This window comes from Zingiber officinale, chromosome 8A, assembly GCF_018446385.1.
Source record: "Zingiber officinale cultivar Zhangliang chromosome 8A, Zo_v1.1, whole genome shotgun sequence".
Taxonomy (NCBI): domain Eukaryota; kingdom Viridiplantae; phylum Streptophyta; class Magnoliopsida; order Zingiberales; family Zingiberaceae; genus Zingiber; species Zingiber officinale.
Window position 1 is genome coordinate 11,871,724 of NC_056000.1, and position 17,181 is coordinate 11,888,904.

At 36.2% G+C, this 17,181-nt stretch overlaps 1 protein-coding gene across 1 annotated transcript; it reads left to right on the plus strand.

Moving 5' to 3' along the window:
- The first annotated feature begins 4,191 nt into the window (after positions 1 to 4,191).
- LOC122012464 (calcineurin B-like protein 3) lies at positions 4,192 to 16,502 on the plus strand. The gene is made up of 10 exons (XM_042569012.1): positions 4,192 to 4,371; positions 5,558 to 5,633; positions 5,718 to 5,869; positions 6,085 to 6,167; positions 6,410 to 6,469; positions 7,025 to 7,133; positions 12,694 to 12,746; positions 13,865 to 13,945; positions 14,778 to 14,890; positions 16,123 to 16,502. The coding sequence occupies exons 3-10, from the start codon at positions 5,749 to 5,751 to the stop codon at positions 16,178 to 16,180; spliced, it is 678 nt and encodes a 225-aa protein (XP_042424946.1). The 5' UTR covers positions 4,192 to 4,371; positions 5,558 to 5,633; positions 5,718 to 5,748; the 3' UTR covers positions 16,181 to 16,502.
- The last annotated feature ends 679 nt before the right edge of the window (positions 16,503 to 17,181 follow it).

Here is a 17,181-nt window from a genome sequence, read left to right on the forward strand (position 1 = left end):
TGAGTTTAAAAATCTGTTTTTAGTTTAAAAAATCTAAAAAATAAGTGAGCCAAAATAATTTAAATTGTACTAAAGGCTCCGTTTTAAAAGTACATAATTATTTTTAAGGATTCAAAATAGTTCAGTTAACAAAAGACTTGGAGTTTCAAGGAATATTTAAATTTTTTTAGTTTAAAAATCTGTTTTTAGTTTAAAAATCCAAAAAATAAGTGAGCCAAAACCATTTAAATTGTACTAAAGGCTTCGTTTTAAAAGTATGTATTTATTTTTAAGGATCCAAAATAAGTCATTAAAAAAGATTTGGAGTTTCAAGGAATATTTAAAATTTTTGAGTTTAAAAATCTGTTTTTAGTTTAAAAAATCTAAAAAACTAAGTGAGCCAAAATAATTTAAATTGTACTAAAGGCTCCATTTTAAAAGTACGTAATTATTTTTAAGGATTCAAAATAATTCATTTAACAAAAGACTTGGGGTTTCAAGGAATATTTAAAATTTTTGAGTTTAAAAATCTATTTTTAGTTTAAAAAAATACAACAAATAAGTGAGCCAAAATTAGGGATATAATCGAGCCGAGCCAAGCCGAGCCGAGCCGAGCAGAGCCGAACTCTTAAATGTTTGAGGTTGGCTCGTTTATAATCGAGCCGAGTTCGAGCTTTATTTAACGAATATATTCATGACTCACGAGTTTTTATCGAGCTTAAACGAGCTTAATAAGTATAAATTATAAATTCAAATATTCATTAAAAATTAAATTATATATTTAGAGAAAATTATAATATTCTTATTAAAATTTATAATTTTCTAATAGATAAATTTAATATATTTGTCTATATTTTTTTATAAATAGTGTGTAAAATCTATAAATTTAATATCAAAATTATTATTTTTTTAATTTAAAAGTTGATTCATGAGCTTAACGAACGTATTCACGAGCTAACGAGCCGAGTATTGCGAAGCTTAAGTTTGATTTGCTTATCTTAACGAGCCTTATTAAACAAGCTCAAACGAGCTTTTATCGAATCGAGCTTCAAATAACTCACGAACGGCTTGGTTCATTTACACCCCTAGCTAAAATCATTTAAATTGTACTACAAGGGTCCGTTTTAAAAGTACATAATTATTTTTAAGGATTCAAAATTATTCATTTAACAAAAGACTTGGAGTTTCAAGGAATATTTAAAATTTTTGAGTTTAAAAATCTGTTTTTAGTTTAAAAAATTCAAAAATAAGTGAGCCAAAATCGTTTAAACTGTACTACGGCTCCGTGTGAATTTCAAGAATAATCTTTTAATTTTTTTTATTTAAAATCATTTATTGGGCAAATTGCACGGGGACATTATTTACATATGGTCAATTTATGTAATGTGTCCTATGGGATGGTGTAATTGGTACCTATAAGATATTATAGATATTTATTTTACTAGATTTTGGAGTCAATTTATCAATGGATACATAATATCTCGTTCGATATCTTAACTTCTCATGTAAAAGATCGCTATTTTAGAATAAAATATTTTATGTAATTTATCAATTTGTATCAAGTGTATCAAATTTTCCCATGATTTGGTGAAGTGCAACAACAAGAAGAACGTCATCATCAAATAGTCCGGAGAACGAACATCTAGTTTGGAGAAGGTTAGCAATGAGTTTGTGGTATATGTTCAAGGGTTGTTGGGAGCTAGCGAACCTTGTATTCCATTGGACAGTAGTAACATGGATGGAAGGAAGCTGTCTAATGGCCAAATGAAGAAGCTAGCCATGCATGTGGCCAATGAGGAGATTGGCCTTGCACTATTTGATATTGGGAAGGATAAAACCCCTGATCCCGATGGGTTTAATGCTAAGTTCTTTATCTCAGTATGGGACACAGTACGAGCAAAATTTTTTGCTGCAGTTTATGAGTTTTTCTAGCATGGGCGGCTTCTCAAGCAATAGAATTACACCTTGATTGCGCTATACCCAAATCTGATCATTCACCATGGGTCTCGGACTTCTGACCAATATTGTGTTTTACGTCTTCTACAAGATCATCTCAAAGGTGTTGGCGAAGGTAATGAATGTTTTATTAGATCCGGCGCAAGTGACTTTTATTTAAGGCTGCTCCATTAGGGAGAACATTAATCTTGCACAGTATTGGGGTTCAATTAAAGTCTCATATTGAAAAGATTTAGTAAAGATCATAGATTTAAAAGGATGTAAGATATCTTCATTGGCATGAGACCTTTGGGGAGAGCCTAAGAGCAAAGTCATGAGGGCCTAGTCTCAAAGTGGACAATATCATGTTATTGCGTTGATATATGAACATCCTTTGGGTATAACAAATGATATCAGAATCATGGTTCAAACCAGATGCCATGTGGGATGACTAGACCCGAAGCTGGTCATGAGTGACCAGATACTTGCAGGCGGGCGAGTAGAGCTTGGATTCATGAATGTGTCTCCACGGTCTCTTGCTCTGTAAGTATTAATGGTGGGAGGCAAGGAGATTAACTTTCACCCTTCTTTTTGCACTATGCTTGGAGGTTTTTTTTAGAGAACTAAAGAATGTATCATGGCAGTCTGGTTTTCACACTTTTTTTTTTATAAAGAGGTAAATATGATATCATTAGAAAAAATATAATCACATACAAGCCAATGGTAAGGTCGATCCCAATCACGTCACGTCCGAAAACAACTGTTAGATCATGTCCGGTTTTCACTTTATTCCTATGTGTGGAGGTGCCCAAATTACATACCTAGCTCATGTTGATGATCTATTGATGTTTGCAAGAACCGATATCTCTATCTTGGTGGAGGTGTTCAGAGATTTTTGTGACAAGGTTAGACTCCGAGTTAATCCATTGAAGTTCAATATTTACATGGCAGTGTTGATGATCAATCTCGTAATAATATACTTTAAATCATCTTATTTCTGTATACTTTCCTATTTAAATACCTTGACATTTTCCTAGCTACTGAGAGACTTCACATAGCTAACTACAGTTATTTACTTGATGGGGTGGCGAAGAAGGTTGCGACATAGCCTAAACATATCTTATCTTATGTTGGTCGGTTAGAGTTAATACGTTCTGTGCTTCAAGATGTTGAATGTTACCAAGGCCTTGTGTGCTGATTGATAAACTCTATGATATGTGTTGATCTTTCATTTGGTTTACTAAGTATCTATCAATCTCTTGGACAACAATATATTTACTGAATGAAGAAGGGGGTTATGGTCTTAGGGATTTGTAAGCTTGGAACAACGCTCTATTATGCCGGACACTTTGGAATGTTCAGAATAAGATGCATTCACTTTGGGTTGGATGAGTGAGTCACCACTACCTTAAAGGTGTAGATTTTTGGCATTAGCAAGGAAAGTCGTCAAATTCTCTTTTGACAAGCACTTATTACAAATTTGTGATAATCGATTGCAAAGAATGGGGAACTAAGGAGCGGTGAACATGAAGATGATAGAATGGTTTGCAGTGGAAAAGAAGGGGGCAGTCAATGCATATGAATTGTTTAGATTGCGTGCCACCATGGTTTATTGGTCATCGGTTATTTGGAGGACCAGTTTGCTACTTAAGCACTGACTCATCCTTTAGTTAGTGGTTCATGGGCGATTGAGGATAACGGATATAATGTCATATGTAACCGACAAGCTGTGTTCTTTATGCCAACATCAAGAGAAATCCAATTCCCACTTATGTTTCTGATGCTCGATTGTGAGGGGCTTTGGGACAAAGATTTCTTTGGTCCAGCGATTATTCAAGGCATGTAGAAAGCTATATCGAGACAACGAACAACTCACAAAGGCTCGATATTTGACAGTTTCTTGTTTGGTTCTTCTAGTGTGTCTTAACGAATGCCATTTTGAGGATGATGTTCCTTGTGTTAGAGGTTATTTCACAAGGTTCATATTCATGTTTTTGTTTCATTGATATCTAGAGTAATAATAACTTGGTGATATTCATGTTTTTGTTTCATTGATAGTAATAATAACTTGGTGATGTTACCTGTTAGTTTCGTAGATGTCTAGAATGTAGTAGCTTTGCGATGAGATCTTTCAAGTCATTTTATAAACTCCTAGAGTGGAAATAATTTTGTGATCTAGAAGAGAGAATATTTTAGATTAAATTTTAAAATTCCAGATATGGAAATTCAATGAAATATTGCAAAATAAATTTAAACAATACAAAATAATATCAGCACACGAAATCCGACTGCCAGTTTTGTTTTATTCTTCCCATCTATTGCTCGCCTCCAGGCTGCACCTATTTTGATTCGCATCTCAGTTTCCCTCTACGCCGGTTCTTCTATTATTGGGAGCCCCCTCTGCCTTGATCGGAGCTGGAAGGAGGATCGCCAGCGACGACATCGGCTTTAGATCGGGTAGATTTATACGCTCCTCAGTCCTCACTGTTGGGAACCGTGATTCTTCTTGAAAAGAAGGTCCTTTATATGGGTTTCTTGGTTTCCCAGCTGCGATACCTTGGTTGATTCGAGGTCGGGCGCAGATGGGCACCCTTACTCGACTGATTCGCCCGTATTGTTTGATTGTTTTTCGTGGGGATCAAATCATGCTCTCGTGCTGTGGTGAAATAATGTCCGTGGTTGCTAATAAAACTATGTTGAAACTAATTTGCTTGATAATTTTTCTGTGAATCTGAGGAGAAAAGGCTCGATTTTTCCTTGAAACGGACAGGAAATTAACGAAAGATAGTCTAACGTGATTCGATTCTTAGTGAGCATATGATGGATTTGCGTGTAGGTATTTTTAATATGAAAATTTTGCCTTTCAATCCGTCAATGGTGTTATAACATATATCTTTATCAACATGAATATGCATATGCGAATTAAGTTTCTCATAGTGCATATTCCTTAATGCCCAAGATTTTGAAATAAATGATTTTCACAATATGATACTTAAAACATACCTTGGCTCATGATGACCTTAGAGTATGAAGAAACTAGAGCCCCTTAATACAATTGTGTTTCTCCCTCTTGACCTCTCTCCTTGCTTAGCCTCTTTGATGGAGCAAAGGCCTATATATTGGGTATAGGGAGGACCATTTTGTAACCTTTCATTTACACATTCCATCAATGTGTACATTCAAATGTCTTTTAATTCAATCTGTTCATTCTCATATTGCATGAATGTGAAAATAAATTTTTCATCTTCTAAATTATTCATTCTTATATTGCATGAATATGAGAATTGTCTCTTCATTGTAGCAAAAGGTAATTACGCTCATCCCAAGCTGTGAGGAGTTTTTTTCCCGAGGACATGTGTCCACCAGGAATTGATCTAGGCCCCATTGTAGCAAATTTACCACCCTCTAGTCAACTGGACACCAAACTTGTCTCTTCATTGATGACCAATATAATTATAGTCATTAATAATAATTGTGGCTATTTAATCATAATAAAGTCAAGAAATATAAACACCAGAGAAGAATCTGGCGTTACATTATTTTCTTCCTACCCCTGATGTTACACCAGAGAAGATCCTGCATCTTTGCTACATCCTGATTTCTTGAACCTGAGTTTATGACCTAATGGATTTTCTTTTTTCAGATTCTAGTTTGATTGCATCTTGGGGTCTACCTTACTCGTGAGCTTGAACTACAATGCAATATAAAATGTGGAAAAGGTTGTTCTAGCAATATATGATGCTTTTCTATTTCCCCTAAAGTACCAGGAATATTTTAATTACTTTTGCCTTGTTAAATTACAGGTATGGAGTGTGCTAACAGTCAGAAGATATCATGTTGCAGTGCCTAGAATGGTTTGAGCATTTCATTGCTGTCCTAGGAAAGTGCTGTGATCTTGATTTGTATCAGCCCAAAGAACTCAAGGATCCAGAACGGTTAGCTAGGGAAACAGTGTGTATGTACCTAGAGATGTATATATGCAAGATTTTGCAATAGCTACTAGTTTCTTACATGACTTATCAATTTCTTATATATTCTTTTTCAATTTTTGTTATTTTCAGCAGTTTTGGTTTGAAATTGCTATTATTGACTGTTGGATACATCCTTTACTTCTCATCATTGTTATTTGTCATTCAATTCTAGCTAAAGGTGTGCTTGTTCATTTTGCAGTTAGTGTAAGTGAAATAGAAGCATTATATGAGCTATTCAAAAAGATTAGTAGTGCTGTGATTGATGATGGACTAATCAATAAGGTACTAGACGTAATTATTCTCATTTCCCTAGTCTGATTAATGAGCTGTAGTCAAGCTATCATATGCTTTGTAGCATGCTAAATGCATAGGACTCTATAGTATTCATCCTCTTACTCAGGAGCTTCGATAATCACATTTATCTTAAATGGTAGAGGCCTACCCCCTTCTAGGAATGATCCTATTTTATGTTAATTTGCATCATTGGATCTTCAAGAATTAAAACATGTTTTGCTATCATGCAGGAAGAATTTCAGTTGGCACTATTCAAGACTAGAAAGAAGGAGAGCTTATTCGCTGATCGGGTCTCTTTCTCTCTCCATATGTGTGTGGATTATGAATTTTGAATTAAATTAATCACAAAAGTGAGGGATCTAGATTTGGATGCTTAAGTAGAACTTGTTCACATATTTATGTATTGGCAAAAAAAAAATGAGAGAGAGATGCACCAAATATATATATTTTTTTTACTGGAAAGATTGAGCTGTTTGTAATATCAGATAGCTCAAGATTTACCAATGTGTATGTATCATCTATTTTTGCATCATTGCAAACAACTTAGATGGTTCCAACAACAATATAGGAGAAACAAAATAATGTGGGCAGTTTATGTCATCAAGCTTGAAAATCTTATGAACCATAAATTGATGGTTCTTCCAAAATTTGCATGAGCCATGAAATGTTTTTTCAAACTAGTAGTAGCACTCTATTTTCAATTGTAGGTTCCTGCGAATTAATAATGAGGTGCTGTGGATTCCCTTAATTGTTTCCATCTCAAGGCTATATCTTTGGATACCACTTAATTTCTTTCAGTTTAGTTTATGATCTAGAGTCTTGAAATTTTTAAAGAAACTTTGCAGGTGTTTGACTTATTTGACACAAAGCACAATGGAATTCTAGGATTTGAAGAGTTTGCACGTGCACTGTCTGTCTTCCATCCTAATGCTCCTATTGATGACAAAATTGATTGTATGCCTCTGATTTCATTGTTTTTTTTTATGATTAAAATGGATGGTATAGTCTTGACCAGTTTGTTTGTTGCATCCTCTTGTTTCTTATTTCATTGTCATAGAACTGGTTAGTTCTTACTATTATATGCACTTTATGAAATTCCCATAATTTAATATCTTGATACTATCTGCTAATAATATACTTAAACATTTATTATATTGTGTTATTAAAACTATCGGCAAGCTTCTTTTTGTATATATGGATTGCCAAGAATTTGGCACCTTTTACCAACTTGATGTTAAGAAATCCCCACACCTAGAAATTTATTTTGCACTATTGCACCTTTTCAAATTGTTACTTTTAAGAGCAAAAAATTTGTGCCAAAATAACAGATGCAAATAAAAATAAAATACCTTGAACCCATAATTGATCTTAATGTATTGCTTGTAGGACCGTTGGCGGCTGACTAGAAGGGGGGTTGAATAACCTACAAAATAAAAGAACACCCTTCTCGAACTCTCAATAGAACACTTGTATAAAAGTAATAGTAGAAAGTAAATAAATAAAAAAATGAGGCACATCGGGATTGACTTGGTTACAACCAGGGAGGTTGTTTATCCAAGGAAGATGATCATACTTAAAAACTCCTTCAGGCGGAGAAGCCTCGTATAACGATGAAGCACAAAGGAAAGAAGCTAAACTACAACTGAGAGCACACAAGTGTTGGAATTACAATTTCTGAGTTGTTGAAAAAGCTTCTGGACCAAGGCTATATTTATAGCCTTGGTCGGGGCGCCCTGAGGGTTCCGGGCGCCTTGGGGGGATAAAACTTTATCCCCCAACATCCAGATCGCGTCACAACTGAGAGCGCACAAGTGTTGGAATTACAATTTCTGAGTTGTTGAAAAAGCTTCTGGACCAAGGCTATATTTATAGCCTTGGTCGGGGCGCCCTGAGGGTTCCGGGCCCTTGGGGGGATAAAACTTTATCCCCCAACATCCAGATCGCGTTTGACGCGATCTGGTCAACTTTTCAGGTCTAGGCGCCCGGAAGGGTTCCGAGCGCCCCGGACGGTTCCGGGCGGCCCGGACCCCGAAGTCAACTCTGGTTGACTTTTTCGGTCCGGGTACTTTGCTCCGGCTCTGCTCGCCTCGGTCCGGGTCTTCTACTCCGGATTCGCTCGCTTGGGTGATCTCTGCCATCCGGAAAATGGCTCACCCGAACCCAAGTTCCGGTCTTCTCAAGCGGGCTTCCGCTCCGGCTTCTCGTCCCTCGGAATCGTTGCGTGCTTCCTTCTCGTCCGCCACCGTACTCATCCGCAGTCTTTGTCCCTCGGTCGCACCCCGTGCCGACCTTCTTGCTAGCTGCGTCTCTTGCTCCCCGAGCAATCTTCCGCTCCGACTTTCGTCCCTCGAAACCACCGCACGCTTCCTTCTCGTCCGCCGGTGTACTCTTCCCCAGCGCCTCGTACCTCGGACGCACCACGTGCTGTTCTTCTCGCTAGCTGCGTCTTCCGCTCGACTACCTGTGCTCCTAAACTCTTGCACACTTAGACATAAGGTTAGAAATACACAGGTCCTAACTTAACTTGTTGATCACAACAAAACAACCTTGGGGTTCCAACAATCTCCCCCTTTTTGATGTGAACAACCCAAGTTAAGCTAGGGTAAAAAATAGACAAAAATAAATAAAACTAATTTAATTTGCAATTTAAGTGCAAAAGGATAGATTAATTATTTTTGGTCTACCTCCTCCTAGATTTATACTTTTCCTCTCCTCCGTTGATCACATAAAAAAATAGGGTTTGCAAGAAAAATCTAAGGGTAATACTTAGAAAATTTTGAGACTTAAAAAATTTTCACGTAAATCATCTCTAAGTAAAAACAACTTTCTAAGAAAATTTTCTAAGTGAAATTATAAGTAAAAGAATTTTCAAAAAAAATTCTGACTTAGGCAACTTTGTAAGAGATATTTTTGAAAATTCTAAGTAAGAAATATCAGAGAAATTTTCTAAGTTAAATAATTTTTCACAAAAATTTTGAGAGATTTGTTAAAAATTATTTTTGAAGATATTTCTAAGAATAAAATTTTAACCAGAAATTTCTAACTTCATAAAAGCTTTTAACAAAAAAAAATGATTTTTGAGAATTTTTTTTTGTTTAAGTTAAAAAAATCTTAAACAAATTATTTTTGAAAGAATTTTTTTTTAAAAAAAAATTGTTTGAATAACTTTTTAAAGCATTATTTAAATTCAACCTTAATGCTTTTTATCAGAAAGTTAATTAAACATTTTATTTCGATATTTTGGCTTCCAGGTCGTGGTGAGACACTAGGCCTTCTTGGTTATTAGAGCAACAACCACTTCCTTAGACAAAGCCTTATAAAGAAATTCATTGTTTAATTTTCTCGCTGAAAGCGCTAATTTCTATTTAAAATTTAGGTTAAGCAAGATTTAGGAACCCAATAAAGGTTCCAGCCTACTGGGTTAACCAAATATTTCTTAGGGATATATTTTCTTGAAATATTCCTAATCTGTCCCTGGTGATATCTATAATACCAATTCAAATTTTTAAATTTTCTAAAGGTAGTTGAGCATGCATGGTTTTTCAAATTATCTACTTGAATTTTCAGATCTTTATTTTCTGATTTCAATTTCTCATTTTCTAATTTTGATTTGTCTAATTCTTTTAAGGGACAAGACTTAGCTAGAATTACTTTTAAATTTTTATTTTCTAATTTGCAGCAATCTTTTGTTAGAAGTTTAACGAACTTAAACATTTTGTCGGGAGGAAGAGATCGTACCTGACTTACCTTATTGATCTCGTTGTCTGTTTCTCCCCCTGAACTGCTGCTTTCTTCCGACGTGGCTCCCCCTTCATCGATGCTTTCGATGCTCATTTCGGTAGAGCTTGACTCGCAGTCGTCGTCTTGATGACTTGCCATTAGAGCAAGTCTGGAGAATGCCTCGACTTCCGACTCTGACGACGTATCGTCCCACTCGCCTTTAGGGCCTTTCGCTTTTGGATAGGCTTCTTACCCTTCTTCTTGTCCTTGTTCTTCAGCTTGGGCCAGTTGTCCTTGACGTGCCCTTCTTCGTAGTAGTGGTAGCAACGGATCGTCCTTTTCTTTTTTCCCTGTGGATGGTTAGTAGATCTAGATTTACAAAATTTCTTGAATCTTCTTACCATCATTACCATTTCCTCATCGTCGAGAGAAGATTCCGACTCAGGTTCGTCTCTCGTAGCTTTGAGGGCGACATTGTTCTTGGGCTCCTTTATTCCTGCACATCTTAACTCATGCACTTCAAATGTTGAAAAGAATTCTTCTAATGAAATTTTTTCTAAATCTTTCGAAATGTAAAAGGCATCTACTAGTGATGCTCATTTTGAATTTCTCGGAAACGAATTTAATGCGTACCTTAGCGAATCTCGGTTACTTACCTTTTCTCCGAGATTCGACAGTCCGGTGATGATCTCTTTGATTCTTGAGTGCAGATGCGCAACTGTCTCATCTTCCCCAAGTCGCAGGTTGGTGAGTTAATTGCGAAGTAGATCTCTTCTGGCGAGCTTGGCTTCGGACGTTCCTTCGTGCAGATCGAGGAACTTCTCCCAAAGTTCCTTTGCCGAGTCGTAGTTTTCGATTCGATTGACTTTTTGTGGCGGAAGAACGCTTAACAGATGGTATTCTGCTTTGCCGTTCGCCACGTACTCAACCTGCTCCTTTTTCGTCCATTGATTTTTTTTCCTTACCCTCTGGAGCTACAAAGCCAAGTTCCATTGTTAAAATTAATTCAAAATCTGTTGTGAAAAATACCTGCATCAGTTTTTTCTAGGTTGCGAAATCCCCTTCGTATTTCGGCGGGTGGATGCTTGGTCCGACCATTATCTTTGCTTTGATTGGCGGTTAGTCCTCCTGAAGCGCCTCGGCTCTTATACCACTTGTAGGACCGTTGGCGGCCGGCTAGAAGGGGGGTTGAATAGCCTGCAAAATAAAAGAACACCTTTCTCGAACTCTCAACAGAACACTTGCATAAAAGTAATAGCAGAAAGTAAATAAATAAAAAAACGAGGCACACCGGAATTGACTTGGTTACAACCGGAGAGGTTGTTAATCCAAGAAAGATGCTCGTACTTAAAAACTCCTTCAGGCGGAGAAGCCTCGTACAACGATGAAGCACAAAGGAAAGAAGATAAACTACAACTGAGAGCGCACAAGTGTTGGAATTACAATTTCTGAGTTGTTGAAAAAGCTTCTGGACCAAGGCTATATTTATAGCTTTGGTCGGGGCACCCTGAGGGTTCCGGGTGCCCTGGGGGGATAAAATTTTATCTCCCAACGTCCAGATCGCGTTTGACGCGATTTGGTCAACTTTTTAGGTCCAGGCGCCCGGAACCTTCCGGGCGCCTCGGGCAGGGCACCCCGGACCCTAAAGTCAACTCTGGTTGACTTTTTCGGTCCGGGTCCTCTGCTCCGGCTCTGCTCGCCTCAGTCCGGGTCTTCTACTCCGGATTCGCTCGCTTGGGTGATCTCTGTCATCCGGAAAAGGGCTCACCCGAACCCAAGTTCCGGTCTTCTCGAGCGGGTTTCCGCTTCGGCTTCTTGTCCCTCGGAATCGCTGCGTGCTTCCTTCTCGTCCGCTAGCGTACTCATTCGCAGTCTTCGTCCCTCAGTCGCACCCTGTGCCGACCTTCTCGCTAGCTGCGTCTCTTGCTCCCCGAGCAATCTTCCGCTCCAGCTTTCGTCCCTCGGAACCACCGCACGCTTCCTTCTCGTCCGCCGGTGTACTCTCCCGCAGCGCCTCGTACCTCGGGCGCACCGCGTGCCGTCCTTCTCGCTAGCTGCGTCTTCCGCTCGACTACCTGTGCTTCTAAGCTCCTGCACACTTAGACACAAGGTTAGAAACACACAGGATCTAACTTAACTTGTTGATCACACCAAAACAACCTTGGAGTTCCAACATTGCTTTTGCATCTCCCTTACAAAGCCTTCCACATTTAGGTTGCTAGTTAATGATTGATTAAGTTTGATGGATTCACCCTCTGAAACAAGAGGTTCCAGCCATGGTACCGTCTGTCCCTTTAGTTAAAGCAGGCTCGCCCCTTTTTTAATAATTCACACTTTCTAGGATAATGGGAAGTTTGTGTTGAATGGTGCATTGTTGTAGTTCTGATTATGAAATTTAAATTGTCCCAGCAATGTGCTAAAATGCTATTGACATTTCTTATTTACTGGTTGTCTAAATCCCACACTAGTGGTATCCTCGTGATTAGTCAATCATCACCTTTGTTTAGTTATTGGCGATTGTGTTTACTAAATTTCATTTTACATATGTATTATGGTCCTACCTGGAAACGGCCTCTTACAAAAAAAAAAAAAACAGGGTAAGGTTGCGTACAATGAATCTTTCCTTGAGACCTTGCATAGCGGGAGCTTCGTGCATCAGGCTGCCCTTTTATATGTATTATGGTCCTGCCTAAATTTAACCACTATATTTTGATCAAAATTAATCAATTTCTGTTGATAAAAAAATGTTTCTTGATTATATGGAATTTTCAAGACACTTATCTTGTAATTGCAGTCTCTTTCAAGTTATATGACCTGAAGCAGCAAGGTTTCATTGAAAGACAAGAGGTACACTTCCATCAATTTGACCCACATGACATTTTTCAAATATAACACCTTCCCATGCAGTATAAGTTTCATTTTGAACATACTAATAGGAAGGTCTAGAAAAATGTCAGAGTTGTGAGGAAATCTGAAGACATACACTCTATCTATTTATGATGTTTTAGATTAAATAGACCAAATTAATGACAAGCCAGCATTTTCCATGAGGTCCTTTTTTATACGAACAAGTAGAAGAATGTATTTACTTTTCAGGACAAATATTATCTTGATCTAGAAAACTGAAGAAAGATTTAATTTTCCTTCTTCTCTGGCAAAGAGTTTTTAGGTTAGCTAGCATCTGAAGGATAATTTTTGTTCTAATTTATGCATAAGCTGTCTGTGAAACTGCCAATGTCACTTGAAAGATGTAATTTTCCCTTTTTGCTAACAAAAGGCTGCATCTTGGTTAGCAATCTTAACAATATTTTTGGTTCTGGTTTCCTCAAAATAAATTTCATGTTGCTTAAACTGCCCCCAAAACTGCCAACGCTGCTAAATCCAGTTGATAAAGATTAAAGGTTTAGATTTTGGTTAGACTTCAAAAATAGTGTAAAAAGTATCTAAATCCTTGGAATTCAATGCGTTAGAAGATTCCTTTAGCTAACCCTGAATAATTAGGATTCAGGTGGTTGTTGCTAAACCATCTGAACCAGTTTGCCTTCTGATTTCTTCGGAATATGTATCCAGAAAATGCCTGGCTAACTTTAACAATATGCTATTACATGTATATATCTCCTATTGCTGTCAATGCAAACTCAGATGATAATGCGGCATAGAAATGCATAAGTCAAATTTGGCAAAATACACATGTCAATGCCAACTCAGTGTTTTGAAGCTTCACATTCGATAGTTTTCTAATAGAGCTTCTTAACCAGATTTTGCTTTGCTTTCTTTATTATGTTAAACAATTTTTATTGAGATCATGATTTGAACTAAGCAGTAGATTTCAGGTTACCAACTGGAATTGAATGTTCTGAATTTCTCTGGATTTTTTAGTTTATTTCTTATATATGATTTGCTAACTGGGAATTAAGAGTGCTAATTATTCAATAATTTGCAATCTTTATCATTTTCTGATCCAGGTTAAGCAAATGGTAGTTGCAACACTTTCTGAGTCTGGAATGAATCTTTCAGATGATGTGATAGAAAGTATCATTGACAAGGTTGCTTTTAAATTCTGTATTTGCTAAACCTTTCCAGTTTAATGGTTTGAAACTAAATTTGGATAAAAATATATTCCTGGATATTAAGGGTTGAATTTTGTCAGAGTAGAAAATTTGTTACTATGAACCTTGTATAGGATGATTTCTTTCAGGCTTCCAGAATCTATGATCTAAATAATTTTCTTTATTTTCTGAACCTCGTGTCCAGCTTGTGTATTTCAAAACATGGGCAAGTCTGTTTGCTGCATTTTTTACTTTTTTTTACAATCTCTGTCCGCTTCTTAAATCCAGCTTATGTGAAAAACTTTGTCAATGAGTTCAATTTCTATGTCCAAGATAGTTGAGCGGGATCAATAGGCATCATCAGCAGCAGCAGCTAAGCATTGTTTATTCCAGCTATTTGGAGACAGTGAATAATTTCATCTAGTTTCTTCCAAAATTCTCTTTTAATTTTGATTTGATTATATAATCGTTTTTGAGGGCACTCACATTTATACATTTAGCATCTTATTTTCCAAAGCCAACTTTAGTACAAAATTCTCTCATAGTTTTTTAACTTAAACATGATTATCCTTAGAATCTTTATCTAACATAGTACCCTTTTTTGTAACTTTTCCATTTGAATTTGCAATTGGAAACAAAACTAATTAACTGTGATAAATTTCATGTCAAACATTTGATTCAGTAAAGCAACATCAAAATGTATGTATAAGATTCTTGTTTTTTTTTTAAAAAAAAACTTTTTTTACTTAATCTGTTTGACTACATGTATCCTTAATGTATGGTTCTTTTAACTTTAGAAGAACCTTCTTGCTCCTTCTATATTTTGTAGACTTTTGAGGAGGCTGACACAAAACATGATGGAAGAATTGATAAAGAAGAATGGCGTAGTCTTGTCTTGCGGCATCCCTCTCTTTTAAAAAATATGACTCTCCAATACCTCAGGTGATCTAGTCTCTGATTCAGTGAACCTTCTGTATGTTGGGATGAACAAAATATTATACAATTAAAATTCCATTTACTGATCAAAGAATTGATGACTTATTAATCTAACAAACATGGTGAGTAATAAACAACTGATTTAAATAAATACATATATAGGTAAAGAAGGTGGACATTTTTATGATAGGACACCACAAATTTAGCTTTGTTGTCGACACGCAACTGTACAGAAGATAATTGTAAAACACCCTTACCTCAGTAGTTGAGGTAGAGCTCATTTCTCAGACAACAGGTTTCAATGTCGCAGTGATTCTATAGTGACATATACAGAAAAATATATATACAGAGCACAATTACTTGAAATATAAATCTTATTTTACTTCCTGGTCATACCTTGTAAATTTCATGCCAAAGTTTCTCACATAGGAATAGATTTCTTTCTTCAATTCATTGTGCTAGGTATTTCTTTTATTTATTTCATGCCACTTTGAGACATGCATACCCTATTATATTCATGTGTTTTGTACTCACATAGCAGTGCTGTTCAGATCATTGACTCTGTAAAGTCTTGTTAATGGATGTTGGTTGTGACCATGAAGCTTGCCTAAAAGTAACCTGCACAAATTCATTCACTAGCCTATTCTTCAATTCTCAACATCTTTGCTGAACTATATACCATGAACAGGTTAAGAAAATAATTTCTACTGTGTGGTAGTTATATGAAGACCTGCCATTTAAGTTTCTTGAACTAAACTGCTTCTTAAGTATATCACAAAGTAAGTTCGTCTTGAGCAAATTTTACATTTCTGTTAACTGTATTGAACTAGTGCATGGTGATTGTGTATTTTAGTTGAACAAAAACTTATTTAGGGATCAAACAAAAAAAATAAAAAATATGGCTTAATACAGGTGAGCATGGGGTTATTATGTTTTTTTTTTTCTTTTATTACAGATGTTGCTTGCTATAGTCTGGCGATTGCAGTCGTATAGCTGGACATTGAAATTGTGTTTCAATTTTCTAATGCTCATGTACTATGGCTTCAAATGATTTTTTTAGGAACGGCTGGCCAAGTGATCAGATTCATTAGTTTTGTATGATACATTTATTTATGATTTTGGTTTATAAGACAGTTTAAGTGACTAGTAGTGCTCACAATCATCCATCATTTTTTTACATTAGAAAGTCAATCTGTTCATATATGATCTCTCACCACTATAATCTTACCCTTTTGTAGGGACATCACAACGACATTTCCAAGCTTTGTTTTCCATTCTCAAGTTGATGATACATAAGGCCACGCTACATGTTTGGGAACAAACGCTTCTCGTTGTCGGCTTGTACAGCTCGGCTGCATATGTTTCTTATTTTTCCATATGTAAATCATTTAAGAATAATGTCGATAAGTTGGAGTATTTGTTGCTTCGAGGAAATCTAGTATGGTGACATTTGTTTAGCGACTTCATTCATATGAGCCTATCCGCGGAGGCTGAGGTTTTGGTTCGTTACAATGATTTGTTTATTTAAACTCAGGATGCAGATGCTTGCTTTCATGATTAGGAATTTAGGATTGTGATTTAAGGTAAGAAAAGAATATCGTTATTATTATGACCTCAACAGACATGGTGTTAATTAGTTGTATCCTTGATTAGATGTGGCTCTAGAATTGCTTTCATATTTCTTGAAAATAATGGCAGACTTTCTGCATTGTTTTCAGTCATGTTACACAAGGAAACAAGCTTTTGCAAGAAGAATAGCATTGTTGATAATATTAAGATTATGAGGGTACTTTTGATAATATTTAGATCTTCACTCTTCAGGTATTTTGAAAAAGCAGTTAAAACTTTGAGGGGCATTTCTCAAAGTAAAATTTATTTATTTGTTTTGACTGGTATAAGAAGCCGTACTACCTCAACGTAGAAACAGGCTCAACTTGGCATTATATGATCATTATATAAATTGAGACGAGCTGACAATGTTGACCTGTTTCATTCGTTGAATTGGATCTCTCTAAACAATAATATGAAGAATCTAAGACGCTGTAGGTTGACCTGTTTCATTCGTTGAATTGGATCTCTCTATACAATAATATGAAGAATCTAAGACGCGCGCTATATTCGACGGATACATGTTGGATGAAAACAGTTTGACTAACTGACTGCCGTAGTTGGCGAAAAGTCTACGCGAGCGCAACTAATTCAGCCTTATGCAGACTGTGTATCGCTAGTTTGATATATTAAAAGTGATCACAAATTTAATTAATTATGGTTAAATAGTAATTAATGTGTTGATATCG